Raw genomic sequence first — 13,946 nt, forward strand, 5'->3', positions numbered from 1 at the left:
CACAGGGTGCATGCTCTAACCACCACAGGGTGCATGCTCTAACCACCACAGGGTGCATGCTCTAACCATCACAGGGTGCATGCTCTAACCATCACAGGTGCATGTTCTTGAATGTGGCTATGAGAGTCTGGCTTCCTTCTCACCTGCTCTCCTTCTGGCCCTGAGGTAAGAGGTTTTGGTCTGATATGTGCTCCTGCCATGATTTACTGCCCCACAGCAAGCTTTAGTTCAATGAGGCTGGCTGATAATGGCCTGGGCCAGCTGAAATTATGAGACGAACCTTTTTTCTTGATAAGATATGTCAGGTATTTTGTCATAGCAGTGGAAAGCAGATCCACATATCCCTCTACTTCAACAAATGCTTCAAGATAGTGTGATCTTGATGTTATCACCACTCGGAATTTGAAGTAAGTCCATGTTGATAACTTGCAGGTGTTCTGGGTTTGCTACATAGTTCCATTGGCCTATTATAACACAGTGTACTCCTTTTAACACTCTGCTGCTCAGGATGGCAGACTTGTACACCAGTGCTGTGCATCAAGCCTGGAGCTTTTAGTCCTCAGAAAAATCACAGCCTTGGCAAGTGGGGAGAAAAAAAAAAAGCACTCAGAAAATGAAAAGTCCTACACAAGGTGTGCGCCCTAATCAGGACTTCAGCAGATATGGGAAGATGAAGTCATTGCCAAGGGACAAAGAGAAAAATAAGGAGGGGTGTTTTCAGAGGAATGATGTTGGCATGGGTGTGGGTGTTTCTCCAGAACCTTCATGAGCCCTGTGTCCATGGAGGATACAGCCTTTCCTAACCACCGGATCTTAGTCCCTCATTGTCAGGTGCTGCCATCCTTGAAGGTATGAGTCCTGGACATTCTGCCCATGGTGCCTCTGGGCGTGTCCCCACACTCTCGTGCCCTTGGGCTCTAACTGGACCACACACTGGCTGCTGGCCTGACTTATCATAGGCCTTAGGGTTAACCCTGCCTGGACATTAACTAACCTTGGGACATTGAAAAGTGCAGCCACATTCAGGAGAGTGCCTGAGTCTAACTTTCCATTTGGATGTGAGGCTCTTCTGCAGGAAGTTTTTCATGAGTCAACAGAGAGTGTTCCTGGATCCTGGCAGGATCCAGGAGCCATGTTGCTGTGCCCATGTATGAGGCACACACAGCACAGCCTCTGGGGGCTCTGGGATAGTCGTTGGTTGTCCCAGCTGGGCCTCTCCATCCTGCGTCCTCTTGAGTGTGCTTGGTGGGTCCTGATGCTGTCGTTGTGAAGTGAGGGGTACTTGGCACTTCTTCTCTGTACTCTTAAGCTGATGTAAACCTGCTCCTCATGCAAATTGTGGAAATTCCTCATGCAGGTTGTAGACGCTGCTTATGCAGGTCATGGACTCTCCTCTCTGTTACCCTCCGCCGTGCAACAGAACCCAGTGTGGGATTCCCAGGAAAACTGTGGAGTGACTGAGGTAGTCACATCCTGTCTTGGTTTGAAGCCAGCAAGTTCACAGCAGCCAATCCTGGCTTTCCAGTGTTCTGCTGCAAGGGGGAGAAATGGGAATTAACTCATCATGCAAAAAATGTTGCTACAAAAATAATCCTTGATTCTGTGTGAGTGTGTGTGTATGTGTGTGTCTGTGAGTGTGTATATGTATGTAGTATGTGTATATGTGAGTATGTATGTGTGGTATGTGTGTATATGTATCTATATGTATATGTATGTATAAATAAGTATATGTGTATGTGTGTATATGTATATATATGTATGTGTGTGTATGTGTGGTATGTGTATGTATGTGTGAATGTGTTTGTGTATATATGTATGTATCTGTGAGTGTATGTATATGTATGTGTATGCAAGGTATGTTTGTGTATGTGTGCATGTATATGTAAGTGTGTTGGTATATGTGAATGTGTTTGTGTATATATATGTATGTGTGAGTGTATGTGGATGTATGTGTAGTATATGTTTATGCAAGGTATGTGAGTATGTGTGTGTGTGAGTGCATGTGTGTATGTGTATAGTTTATGTGTATGTGAGTGTGTGTGTGGAGAGTGTGTGCATGAGTATGTGTGTGTGAGAGAGAGTGTGTGTGAGTGTATGTGTGTGTGGTATGTATGTGTGTGTGTGTGTTTTCTTCAGTGGCTTCTGCTGCTAAAGCAAATGTGTATGTGGTGAAGTGTCCCCTCTTAATATCAAAATATTAGCTTTCATTTGGGTTTCCTCGTTTTGTTTTCATGTACAGCTATTCTTCAGCAGGTGCTCAGAAATGTAGAGAGCTTGAGGGGTCTTTGGACCCCTCCTTTGTCAATAGAGAAGAAGGGAGAGGGTGGGGATTGATCCAGATGTGTTTCCTGTATCTCAGTACCTCCGAGGGAACTGCCATCTCATACCATAGTCTCACTGTTATCTAATCACGTGCCGTCTTGCTAACTTCCTTTCTGATCTCTTTCATGTGTGAGGAGACCTGGTTGCATGTTCTGTGGCACTGAAGATGCTTCTATCTACAGGAAAAAGACAGCCCAGATCAAGCTGTCTTTAATCAGAAGGCTTAAGGACTGAAAAGTCCACTTCTATAGTTTCAGGCTAATGTTAACTCAGCCACTCATAGAGCGTCCCACCGACCTGGTTTCCTTTTCCCTACAGGCAGACCTTTGCAGTGGTTTTACTTAAACCACAAGCTGATCTCTAATGCTCCCACATGGCTGACAGCCACTTTGGAGTTATATAGTTCAACATCCATGAAAAGACCCTCATAAAGACTGTCTCCCGCTGTCTGGAAGGTTTTACGTGGGTCTTGTGTCTGCCATTGGAGCTAGAAGATACAGTGCACTGATTGGCTCAGTCTAGAGCACATGATCCCGTGCAACCCTGAAACACAGAGATCCCTGGAAAGGGATTTCGACTGGGAGGAGGGTGAACGGTGTAAAGAAATTGCTCCTCCACCTTTTGGTTTCGAGGACTATGCACCTTGTTCTTCTGAGTTCTGTGGCATTTAACACTGATGCTACGAGTGTGTCTCTGAGGGCAGACTCCTGTGTGCTCTCTACCAATATTCTGCTTTCCGCCTCTCCTCCTTTTCCTTGCTCTAGACATGAACGAGTTTGTTGAAACAGGCCATATGTGAGTGCCTGAAATTGGGGGAGGGGGGTTATAGACAACAATGGCTAGCTATCCATTCAATCAAATATGTCAAAGGAAAGAAAGGAAGAAATAGAGTAGAAAGAAAGAAAGGAAGGAAGGAAGAAAGAAAGAAAGAAAGAAAGAGAGGAAGAGAATTTTATTTTTTATGGCATTGTTCAGAGGGGATGTGCTCAATAAAGCTGCAACATGCACAGTAAGAAGTATGCCCACCTCCCTTGTTAACTGTCAAACTTTTGAACTTCCCTAATCAGTCTGTGTGTCCCCATGTTGTTGCCCAGATCCTGTCTTCAGTGAACCTTAAATGCTGTTCCATTTTTCTCTGCCAGTGGACAGTTCGCAGTCGTGAAGAAATGTCGTGAGAAAAGTACCGGTCTTCAGTATGCAGCCAAGTTCATCAAGAAAAGGAGGACCAAGTCCAGCCGGCGGGGTGTGAGCCGGGAGGACATCGAGCGGGAGGTCAGCATCCTGAAGGAGATCCGGCACCCAAATGTCATCACCCTGCATGAGGTCTATGAGAACAAGACAGACGTCATTCTGATCCTGGAGCTGTGAGTGTTCCCTGTGGTGTCCAGGAGAGACTGAGGAGGGCATGGGGCTGCGCGGGCTGTCGTTAGCCCAGCTGGGCCATTCTTGAGAGAAGCCTGAGCTGTCTGCCTTAGCCTTAGTTGCCTGGAAGATGCAGCTTCCAGTAACTAAGGGACTTGATATGCAGAGGGTCCCTGAATCTTGGGGCTCACCCCCTCTCTGAAGTTCACCTTTGTTTTGCCATAAGCACATTACTTAAGGGCTTTTCTGTAAGCTTCATGCGTGTACCCCACGGTCTTCCTTGTCTTTTTCCCCTTGCTTTCCATCCTCCTTCCTTTCATTTCTCCTTCTTCCTTCCTCTTAATCTCTCACACACACCCTGCTTTTAACTGTGGAACTGTCAGCGATAATTACAGGAAGGACCAAGTTGCAGTTGAGCGCCGAGACGTGATTACAGGACTCCTTAAGCATGCTGCTGCTTTTCCATCTTGCCCATCTGGTGCCGTGGTGGGCAGCTGATTGACAAGCATTGTTCTAAGCCGTCTCTGGTTTCTACCCCCTGCCCCTCCCTTTCCTGGATCCCTGCCTGCCTGTGCTGTGTGGGGACCCACGGCGACCAAGGGCAGCAGCCCGTTCTTGCAAGAGAGAGGAAAGGTTTCAGAGAGTCTCTCCGTAGGCATTTTGGATGTCCGCTTGGGGAAAGCTGGACGACATGCCCTGACAGTGGATCCCTGGTGGTCCTCAGTGGTCACAAGTCCCATTCAATTCCTGGGAGCTTTCTAAGTTCTGGTGTGCCTGCCCACTGTTTGACAGCTCCCTTTCTTTGTACATAAATTAGATGGCATACAACTCCTTTAACCTTTTGGTTCTTTTGGAATTCCTGTCCTGTTGTAAATGATTCTGGAGGAAGGCTTGCACAACTATGGTAAAGTTAGCAGGCATAGTCAAGTGACTCCCAGACCATGACTCAGGACAGCCCCACACCCCTCTCCACACACTACAGACTCCAGCATCCCACGGGCATCTCCACATCCTAACCCTCAAGCATGCCAACAGAATGGTGAAATGTGTGTGTAAACCCTGAGACCTGCTCCCCTAACTCAGTGTGAGATTCACACACACCTTATTCCTTAGAAAACAGCCTAGTAGCACTCTACAACCCGGATGGTCGAGTGTTTATTCTTCCATTACCCAGCGGGCATTTGGGCTGCCTCTAGTATATCATAGTCATGAGTGAAGCAGTTCCCAGCACTCCCAGACTCATGTGAACATGCATCTCTCCATCCCCTGGGTAAGCACTCAGGAGTGGGGTTGCTGGGGAATGTGGAAATCCCACCAGCGACTGCCAGGGTTGGTAAGTTTCACTTTCCAGCCTCCCCAGCGGTAGGTAGCTTCAGTGGCCCTGCCAGCACCAACGCTGGCAGTGTTGGTGTTCTTAATGGCATGTGTGTGGTTTGGTGGCTGACAGCGTGCAGCTTTATGTTGCTAATGGTATGGTGACCTTGAGGACAGCTTGAGAAAGGTCAGCCAGAGCAGCAGCCCGAGGAGGCTGGGAGTGGGGAAGGGTTTATAAGGACGGTTCGCTCATCATGGGGTCAGGAGCATCTTCATAGATTCCAGTGGCCTGATGTTCTTAACCGCTTCACCTCAAGTGTATGTGTAGCTTTGGTGGTCCCGATATGTGTCACTGACCGAGCTGTAAGGTTGTTCAGACATTTGGTTAAAATGCTCTCCATAGGGTGGGTGGGCTTCATTCAATCAGTGACGGGCCAGCAAGAGCAAAATTACCAACCTCCCCTCGAATAAGAGACATTTCTGGAGCTACCCTGCAGGGATCTGAGAAGATATCTCTAATCACCCCAGTGTAGATACTATTTTTGTTTGTTTGTTTGTTTGTTTGTGTGTTCAAAGCACAGTGGTCAGACTCTAGGCTGGGCTCTGCCCTTGTGTACTTTGCAACCCTGAAACGTAACTTTAAGCCAGTAAATTTCCCTCTTGCCACTTGCTTTATGGTAGAACAGTCTGTTCACGGTAGAGCTACCTACCGTAGCAGCTCAGTACAGAGTAAGTGTGAAGGAGGCATAGGCTACATCCTGCAATCACGACTTCACATCCTCCACACACCATTATTCTGTAATGGAGTCACGCCGAGGCAAAGATCTCTAATGTCTCTGTTCTTGCCCACCCACCTCATTGCACAGTGAAGCCACTATGAAACTTTGGCGCGTGCTTGAATCATTCTGTAACTCACTTGGTTACCTGGCGAGTGGGGAAGCCAACTTAGAGAACTTAGTGTTGGCCATGTGACTTTACTTTCTGTGGCTGTGACAAAATGCCCAAGACAGTCAATGTGAAAGGAAAGAAGGTTTTATTTTGACTCATAGTTCAGAGTGTCAGTCCGTGGTTGCTTGGCTTTGTCAGGTGGAGCCCTGGGTAGGCAGAACATCATAGTAGTGAGCATGCATTGGTGTTTATCTGTTCCTTCCTTGGTGGCCAGGAAGTAGATAGAGAGTTAGGAGGTGCTGGTATTCTAGTACCCTTGGAGGTACCCTCTAGTGACCTCATTTCCTTCATTAATCATCCCTCCTTTCAGGCTCATCCACCAGCTGCTAGCACCACATGGACCACATGGGGTTCTGGTAGACATTTCCCATCCATGTGCAAACACAGATGCTGTCTCCAAGTGCAGTGGTGTCAGTTGGATGGGCACACTGGCTCATAGCATTGCACATTGGTCTGTAGCACACCAAAGGTGTTTGTCATTGGAGTTTAAGATCCAGATTGGCCAGATCTTTCAAGCTTTCTTTTTTTTCTTAAGTCTAATCTAGTTTGTTTTTTTTTTTTTTTAATGTGGACAGTATGGTCAATTTATAATATTCATAAGAGGAATAAACAATATGTGAAAGCCTTATAGACACCCCAGTTTGAGAACATTTCATGTGAGCAGTGGCATCAAGGAACCACTGACACAGAGGAAGGCACCGTAGGTAAGTGTGGAAATAGAAAGCTCTAGAGGGGTCCAGATTCCCCTGAAAGACACGGCACAGAGTTAGCACTAGGAAACAGTTTAAAACTTTGGACAGTGTATGGAAACATTAGTTCCCGAGTAATAACATTCATTAGAGTCCCCGGAAAGGCTTACATAAGACAGGGTTTTCCACCCTTTTTTAGAGTTTCATTGTTAGGGGCTCAAAGATTAATTAATTAGCTGGTCGGTGGTGGTACACACCTTTTAATGCCAGCACTTTGGAGGCAGAAAGGTAGGTGGATCTCAGTGAGTTTGAAGCCATTCCTGATTTACATAGTGAGTTCCAGGACAGCCAGGGCTACACAGAAACCCTGTCCCCAAATAAAAACAAAACAAAACAAAAAAACCCCAAAAATTAATAAGTAATTAACAATCCTTGATACAGGGCTTCATCTCTCCTGGGCTAGGTTTGAAGTGCTATGTAGAGAGAATGACTTACAGTTCTCAAGGGGGATCCCAGGTTTGCTTTGTGTTATGTTAGGGATCCAGAGCAGGGCTTCATGAATGCTCTGTGCAAGCATTGGGCCACTGAGCCGTGTCCCTAGCAAAGCACTGTTGCTTTCAACATGTTCTTATGCAGAGGTTGTGTCAAGTCTGGGCCCCATCTTTTGAGGAGATGTTAGTGGTTGGGTTATGCCTCCATATCCAATATATATTGAAACTCTTAATAGTTTCTCAGAATGTGACTTTACTGGGACAAAGGGTGATTTTCAGTGGGCTTAGTCCATTCATGGTCAGACTGGGTAGAGCAGGGCACTCACCCAGTATGGTTGGTGACATTATCAGAAGACCCTGGGCAGACTGAGATGCAGGGAAGATGCAGGCAGATAGAAAGAACATTGGAGAGATGGATCACAGCCAAGGAGTGCTCAGAACTCCTTCAAACCAAGGGAGCAGTAGAGACAAGTGTTGATTTTGGAATCATGACCTCTAGACAAGTAGTAAATTGTGTTAAGCCTCTCCGGTGTGTGTGTGTGTGTGTGTGTGTGTGTGTGTGTGTGTTTGTGTGATTCTATTCCAAGTGCAAGTCATGAAAACAATGCTTTTTAAAATTTAAATGTGGTTATAGTTTATTATATTTTAAAACTTTTATGTATGTACATAGTATGCATGTGTGCATTTGTTTCTATGTGTATGGGAGCACATATGTGGATGAAAGCATATGTGTGAGGTCAGAGTTTGGGATGGGTATCTTCTTCTATTGCTTTCCATAATCGTCATAAAAACAAACAAACAAACCAACCACCCAATATAGGATTCTAACCACATTAACACAAACTGTACTGTGATATTCACTGCATGCACACTACTGTGCCTGATCTTCAGACAATTCTTTTTGACAGACTAAAACTCATTCCCTGTTAAACAGAAGTTCTTTTTTGGCTTCTTGAGTTTGGCTGGGGTGGGAGGTTCTGGCTAAAGTTGCTCCTGGCAGACAAATTGCATGATTGGATAACTTCTAAAAGATCATTGCCTCCTTATTCCTTAGCCAAACCCAGAGGTGCAATCATTTCTGCACCATCATGCACTGGTGTGGTGCAGACACTTGTCTGGCTCACCAGGAACTGGGAGAGTGTTTCAAGAGACAAAGTCCAGTTATGAGTAAAATGTTTTAAAAGTGATGCTTCTAGGGCTGGTGAGATGGCTCAGTGGATAAGAGCACTGACTGCTCTTCTGAAAGTCCTGGGTTCGGATCCCAGCAATCACATGGTGTTTCACAACTACCCAAGATGAGATCTGACAAAGACAGCTACAGTGTATTAAGCTGGAGGGAGTGGGGCCGGAGTGCGAGCAGGCTGGAGTGAGCGGGAGCCAGAAGAGGTCCTGAGTTCAATTCCCACACACATGATGGCTCACGGCCATCTGTACAGCTATAGTGTACTCTACACATAAAATAAAATAAATCTTTAAAAAAAAAGTGATGCTTCTAGGCAAAGTGGTAAACAGGAGGGGAAACTGAACAAGAGGGATATAGGAGCCCATTTCTCAGGCACCCCCCCTCCCCCTTCTCCCTGGTGCCTGCAACACAGAGGAGCACTGAGATTTCTTGATGATCTCTCTTGCTGGCACACTTGCTTGTTTCTCCCAGAGATTGAACTCTTATGACTTTTTGAACCTTTGCTTTTGTGCTGGAAGGCAATTTCAAGAGCTCTTCTGGCACCCCACCCCTCAGAAGTCTCTTATTAGGCAAGAGCAGAGAATTCAAGAGCATTTGCTGGCAGCCTTATGCTTTCACAACAGATCAGATCACATACAGTGGACCGCTTTCCACTCAGGTGTGCTCTTGAGAACTAAAGCCCTGTGTATGTGTGTGTGTGTGTGTATGTGTGTGTTTCTCAAGCGTTCTTTATTCTTGCCAGGCCAGTTGGAAACTGTTCCTTACGTGATTAATCGGTGTTTTTACTCACTGTGTGGATGGCTTGGTTCGTGGATGGCCATGTGTGTCTCAGCTCTTGGATGTGTGGTTTGAAGGCTCTCTGCATTGTCTCCTATTGTGTTATCTGGAGCAGTGTGGGCTCTGCATGAGCTGTTGACCTTGATTATGGGGACCCTCTGCTTATAAGCAAGGAAGTTATTATCTCTAAGGCTTGGGGAACTTGGGGTACAAGTAACTGTCCCCTGTCCAGGGTCCACAGGGTCTGCCCCCTGCATGGTGCCCATGCCCTCTTCACACTGCCTCATCACAGGGCTCGGTTCTCTCTTGTCCTGTTGAGATTCTCTTGGAAGCTGCACATGTCAAGGCTGGGACTATAGCAAGCCCTGTAGAGTTTCTGTCCTAGTCATGGGCTGCCCTTATATGGGGCTGCTCTTGAGGCTTCACATTTCTTCACAGTGTGCTCCCCTCTCCCTGAGGGTTGAGGGCTACAGGTTGGGGATCCAGGCTTAGCTCACACTTTCAGCCATATTCAGGCTCCCATACACCCAGAATTCTTGGGTGGTATTTGAGTCACAGGAAGCTAGAGACAGTACACCCACAGTTGGTACTGCATAAGGGAGCATGAATACCTCAGGACCTTGGGACCATTGCTTTATGAACCAGGGTCTACAACAGGTCAGCAACATTTTTTTTTTCCCAGAATTATCCGTAAAACATTTTATAGAAAGTAAATGTTCTAGAAACATAAATGCATTGCTCTTTCTCCTAATATTTTATTTCTAAAATAATGTTTATCTCACCTCTTCTTGACTATCTTGGTTATTTAAAAAAAACACCTTTACATTTATTTTTAGTTTTTTGAGAATTTCATATATGGGTACTGTATTTACATACTTTTTACTCCCAGCAACTACCCCCATACCCCCTCCCTCTCAACATCATGAACTCTTCCATACACACACACACACACACACACACACACACACACACACACACGTATATATGTATACATACATACACAACCTGCTGGGTGCATTTAGTGTTACTTGTATGCATACACGTTAGGGTTGACCACTTGCTGTTGAGTTAATAGGTTACTATTAGGAAGCTCATCCCTGGAGAAGACCATTCTTCCTCTCTCAGTGGCCATTTATTTCCTGTAGCTCTTCATTTAGGCGTGGGGACTTGTGAAATTGCTCTGCTACTTGGGATCTCAACTGGTGATGTCACTGTGTAGGTCTTGCTTAGGTGGCCACATTGTTAAGATTTCATGTGTGTATCTCCTTGCCATATGTAGAAGACATTGTCTTATGGTGGATCTCCTTCCTGGTCCTCTGGCTCCTACCGTCTTTCCAACTCCTCTTCCCCAGTGTTTCCCGAGGTTTAGATGCAGGGTTTGTATTACAGATATAGTGGGACTGGGGGCCCCATGATTAGGTGTTCTCTGCAGTTTAACTGGTTGTAGATTTCCCTGATGATCTTCATTGGATATCTTTTAAATGTATTTTTTAAATAGTGTGGCTGTTTCTGTGATGCCGATGAGGAGAAGTAGAGCCATAGCACAGCCATAATTACTGTGTGCTTGTCCTACGGGGCAGCACCAGTAGCATTTCCAGGCTGAGCATTTCCTAAGGACAGCCACCATGAGATGCCAAGAATGCTACTATACTGTCAGATTTGCAACGCTAGAGGATTGAACTAACAGGTCCTGCCCCTCTCTAGGTAATAGTGTCTAAAAGAGCTTGATGGAAAAATTCAAGTTGAACATATTTCATCAGAAATGAAGGGTATAACATTGGATTCTTTTAAGATGGTTGCAGTTGGGTAGATTGTTGCACACTGCGTTAAATAAGAGAGACAGAGGAAACAGAAACGCTTTATGGAATCTATACCACCTCATTTGTGTCAGCTGTCGTAGGCCCTGCCTGGTTCACACTCATGTAATCTGTGTCAGTTAGGACAGCACCACATCCAGATCGGGAATGCTGAGCCCCGTCAGTCCAGATCCGGGGTTGGGAAGATTGGAAACCTCACAGTAGCTTCCTGGGGAGATTACTTTATGTGCATTTTCTAAGCCTTCAACATCCACATACCTCATCCTTCATGAGCTCGTGAGGCACCTCTGCCCTTAGAAGCAGGGACTTCCTTTCTCAGGTGCTGCTTCCCGAATTCTAGTGCCTGCAAACCACATCTACCTCAGCAGATTTCAAAGAGGACTCTGAAAAGCCAGCAGGACGATGAGGGCTTCTGGCCTTTCTACCTCTTTCTCCTGCCCCTTTTCCAACTTCCCTGAACTGTGGGAAGGTGGACAATGATGAGGTGGTGATGTGGGGCTCTGCTGTCACACTTGCATGTGCACATGTGTGTCCTGTCAACAAGTTCTTTTGACGACAAGACAATGTCCTACTTTATGTGTCGTACTATTCAAGACTAAGCTTGGCCTCACAGGCTTATGTGAGGCCTTAATAGAGCGTGGGCAACATAGAGGGATGAAAAGGCAGGGCTTTGACTTCAAAACCAGGAGCTGACCCAGCAGTCTTTTCATTATGAATTGATGATTTTTTTTTACTTAAGGCAGTGACAAACAAATACTTGCCATGGGCTTTCTTAGAGGGTGGTGTGTGGCGTATTCCTGAGCATTAGGGTTTGAGTCAACCTGAGTCCTATCAGGAAGCAGGTGGCACATAGACCATTGTGAGACTCTTTACCAAGGGTTGTCAACTTTATGCTTCAAGGAAAAAAAAAGTGTCAGGAAACAATGTGCTATAGTCACTAATGGCAAGGTGTTTTTCTTACCATTAGATGGCAAAGGGGCCGGGGGAGGTGCTTGGGAACCTGGGAAAGGCCAGCTAACTAGGGAAGGAAGAAAGATCTGACAAAGTGGGTTGTAAGGTAGTTCTGCTGATTTTCTGATCCCGTAAGACTGAGGTGAATGATGGAACCCCACAGTTCCTGGGACCCTGTCTCCCAATGAAGTCCTTCTACTGAAGAAATGTTCGCTTATCCCTAAATGAGTAAAAACCTTCCTTTCAAAAGCAGTGGACCCATCAGAAAATTCCAAAGGAAGGCATACCTTTTGGAGATCTGTCTTCTTTTCCTTTTCCCTGTTTTCTACTTCATTGAAAACACGGTTGGATTGGGGAGGTGGAGACAGGGAGAGTGGAGAAGAGAAGTTTGGGCTTGGGCTGGTTTAGAGTCTCATCGCCAGGGAGATGCACCTGGTGGACAGTCAGCACATCTGTCTCCTCTACCCCTTGGATCTCTCTGTCAGTCCCTTGAAGAGATGAGAGCCATCCACATCCACACACAGAATGGTTACAATGAGGTTATGCTGATGAAGGCAGGAAGTAACCTGTACCCGTTTTCTTCTTGGTCGAGCCTCCTTCCATCTTCAGATGAGTTTACTGTATCCTCTGCTCCTCCGTGGTAAGCGGAAGGGCTTCTATTCAGGCTGACTAAAATGTGTCACACAGTGCTTTAATGTGTATGCAGTTCAAGACACTTAACCATGGACCCCTAGTGTACGTCTGATCCCAAGATGATTCACTAGGTCTCTCAGAGAACCGCAAGCATCCTCATCAACATTACATCCAAACGGATTTCCTCAAACTTCAAATGATCTAATGTGAGCTTCTGGTCTCCTTGCTAGCCCATGGCTTCCCTGGCTCTTTTTGGCTTCCCATCTACTATTCCACAGCTTTCATAGTTTTGTTTTATCTCTTCATAGTTATTGTATTAACTATAGCATTTACTAGAGTATATGTGTGTTCTCTGGGACAGTGCTAGGATTTTGTTTGTTCTGATACACCAAACATTCAGGAGATGTGCAGGCTAGCACGGTGCCTAATAAAAGTGGCCCAAGTCCTGGTCAGTTCAAGAGGCTAGCAGGGAGAAGGCTCTCTGGTCCTTAGGAACACAACAGTGAGGACCCTGTCTAGGGTGGGCATTGGGGGCGAGGAGATGAAGGAATGTCTGCAGCATTGCAGCCCAATGCCCTGTGGCCTACCATGCTTAATGTAATCTTCTTTAAAGGGAATAGGCAGTTAACCAACAATGGACCATGCGTTGTTGTATTCCTACTGAACGTGTGAAGGTTGGGACAGTCTGACTAGAAAGATGGTCAATGGATGGGAATGTAGGAGGTGAAAGCTTAATGTGATGCTAGATTTATGTCGCTGGGATGTGGGTAGCTGAACTTGCCATAGTCATGCTGTAGTGTAATCCTGCTCACTGTGGAGCATATGCACAATTAATGCTCATAGAAAGAAATCAAGATGGCAGAGGATCAAGTAACTACTTGCTTAAGATGGAGTCCTTCTTTCATGCCCCTGGACTATGTTGCTGAAAGGGACATGCTGATCTCATCTCCATCTTTGAGCAGCTCTCATGGGGGTGGCTCTTTACTCTCAGCTCCATCTTCTAGCAGAACAAGGCTACTTCTTCTCTTTCCTTTCAACTTAGGTGGTCAGCTAAAGGTTCTCCTCACTTCAGATCTACTCTCCAGGGTCCCTAATTCCTTTCCTGCCCTGCCCTTGATTCCCATTATTAACTCCCAGTGGCTGGGCTCCTTAGCACGAGAACGGGTAACAAGGAGGAAGTGATGGGAAGCTTCCATACCCACAAGTGAATTTCAGTTCTAAAAATCTTTCTCTTCCCCCACCTTTTCATCTTCCTCTTAAAATACATCCTCAGAGTAAGGGGAGGATCTCCCGTGTGCATGTAAGGAGCTCGGCTCATGTGGAGACATGTGTGTCTCAGGGACAGCACAACCCTTTGCATTTGCTGTGTTCTCTCTGGCAGGTTTTCCAGACTGGATTTCCAGGTCATTAGCAGCAATCAGCAGCTGTCGTTTTAGCTGCTTCAGTGGAGAGTTCATCC

General features: G+C 46.0%; 1 protein-coding gene across 4 annotated transcripts in view; it reads left to right on the forward strand.

Annotated features, from left to right (window-relative positions):
- The window catches only part of Dapk1 (death associated protein kinase 1), a 164,993-nt gene that overhangs the window by 96,909 nt on the left and 54,138 nt on the right, over positions 1 to 13,946 (forward strand). For 3 of the 4 annotated variants that reach the window (XM_031359276.1, XM_031359275.1, XM_031359274.1), the window contains one exon: positions 3,465 to 3,686. In XM_031359276.1, the coding sequence (XP_031215136.1) occupies positions 3,465 to 3,686 (222 nt within the window). Of the gene's footprint in view, positions 1 to 3,464; positions 3,687 to 13,946 lie in introns of those variants that run through there. The other variant, XM_031359277.1, reaches the window with a different exon arrangement.

Source organism: Mastomys coucha, unplaced genomic scaffold (assembly GCF_008632895.1).
Source record: "Mastomys coucha isolate ucsf_1 unplaced genomic scaffold, UCSF_Mcou_1 pScaffold7, whole genome shotgun sequence".
In the NCBI taxonomy this organism is placed as follows: domain Eukaryota; kingdom Metazoa; phylum Chordata; class Mammalia; order Rodentia; family Muridae; genus Mastomys; species Mastomys coucha.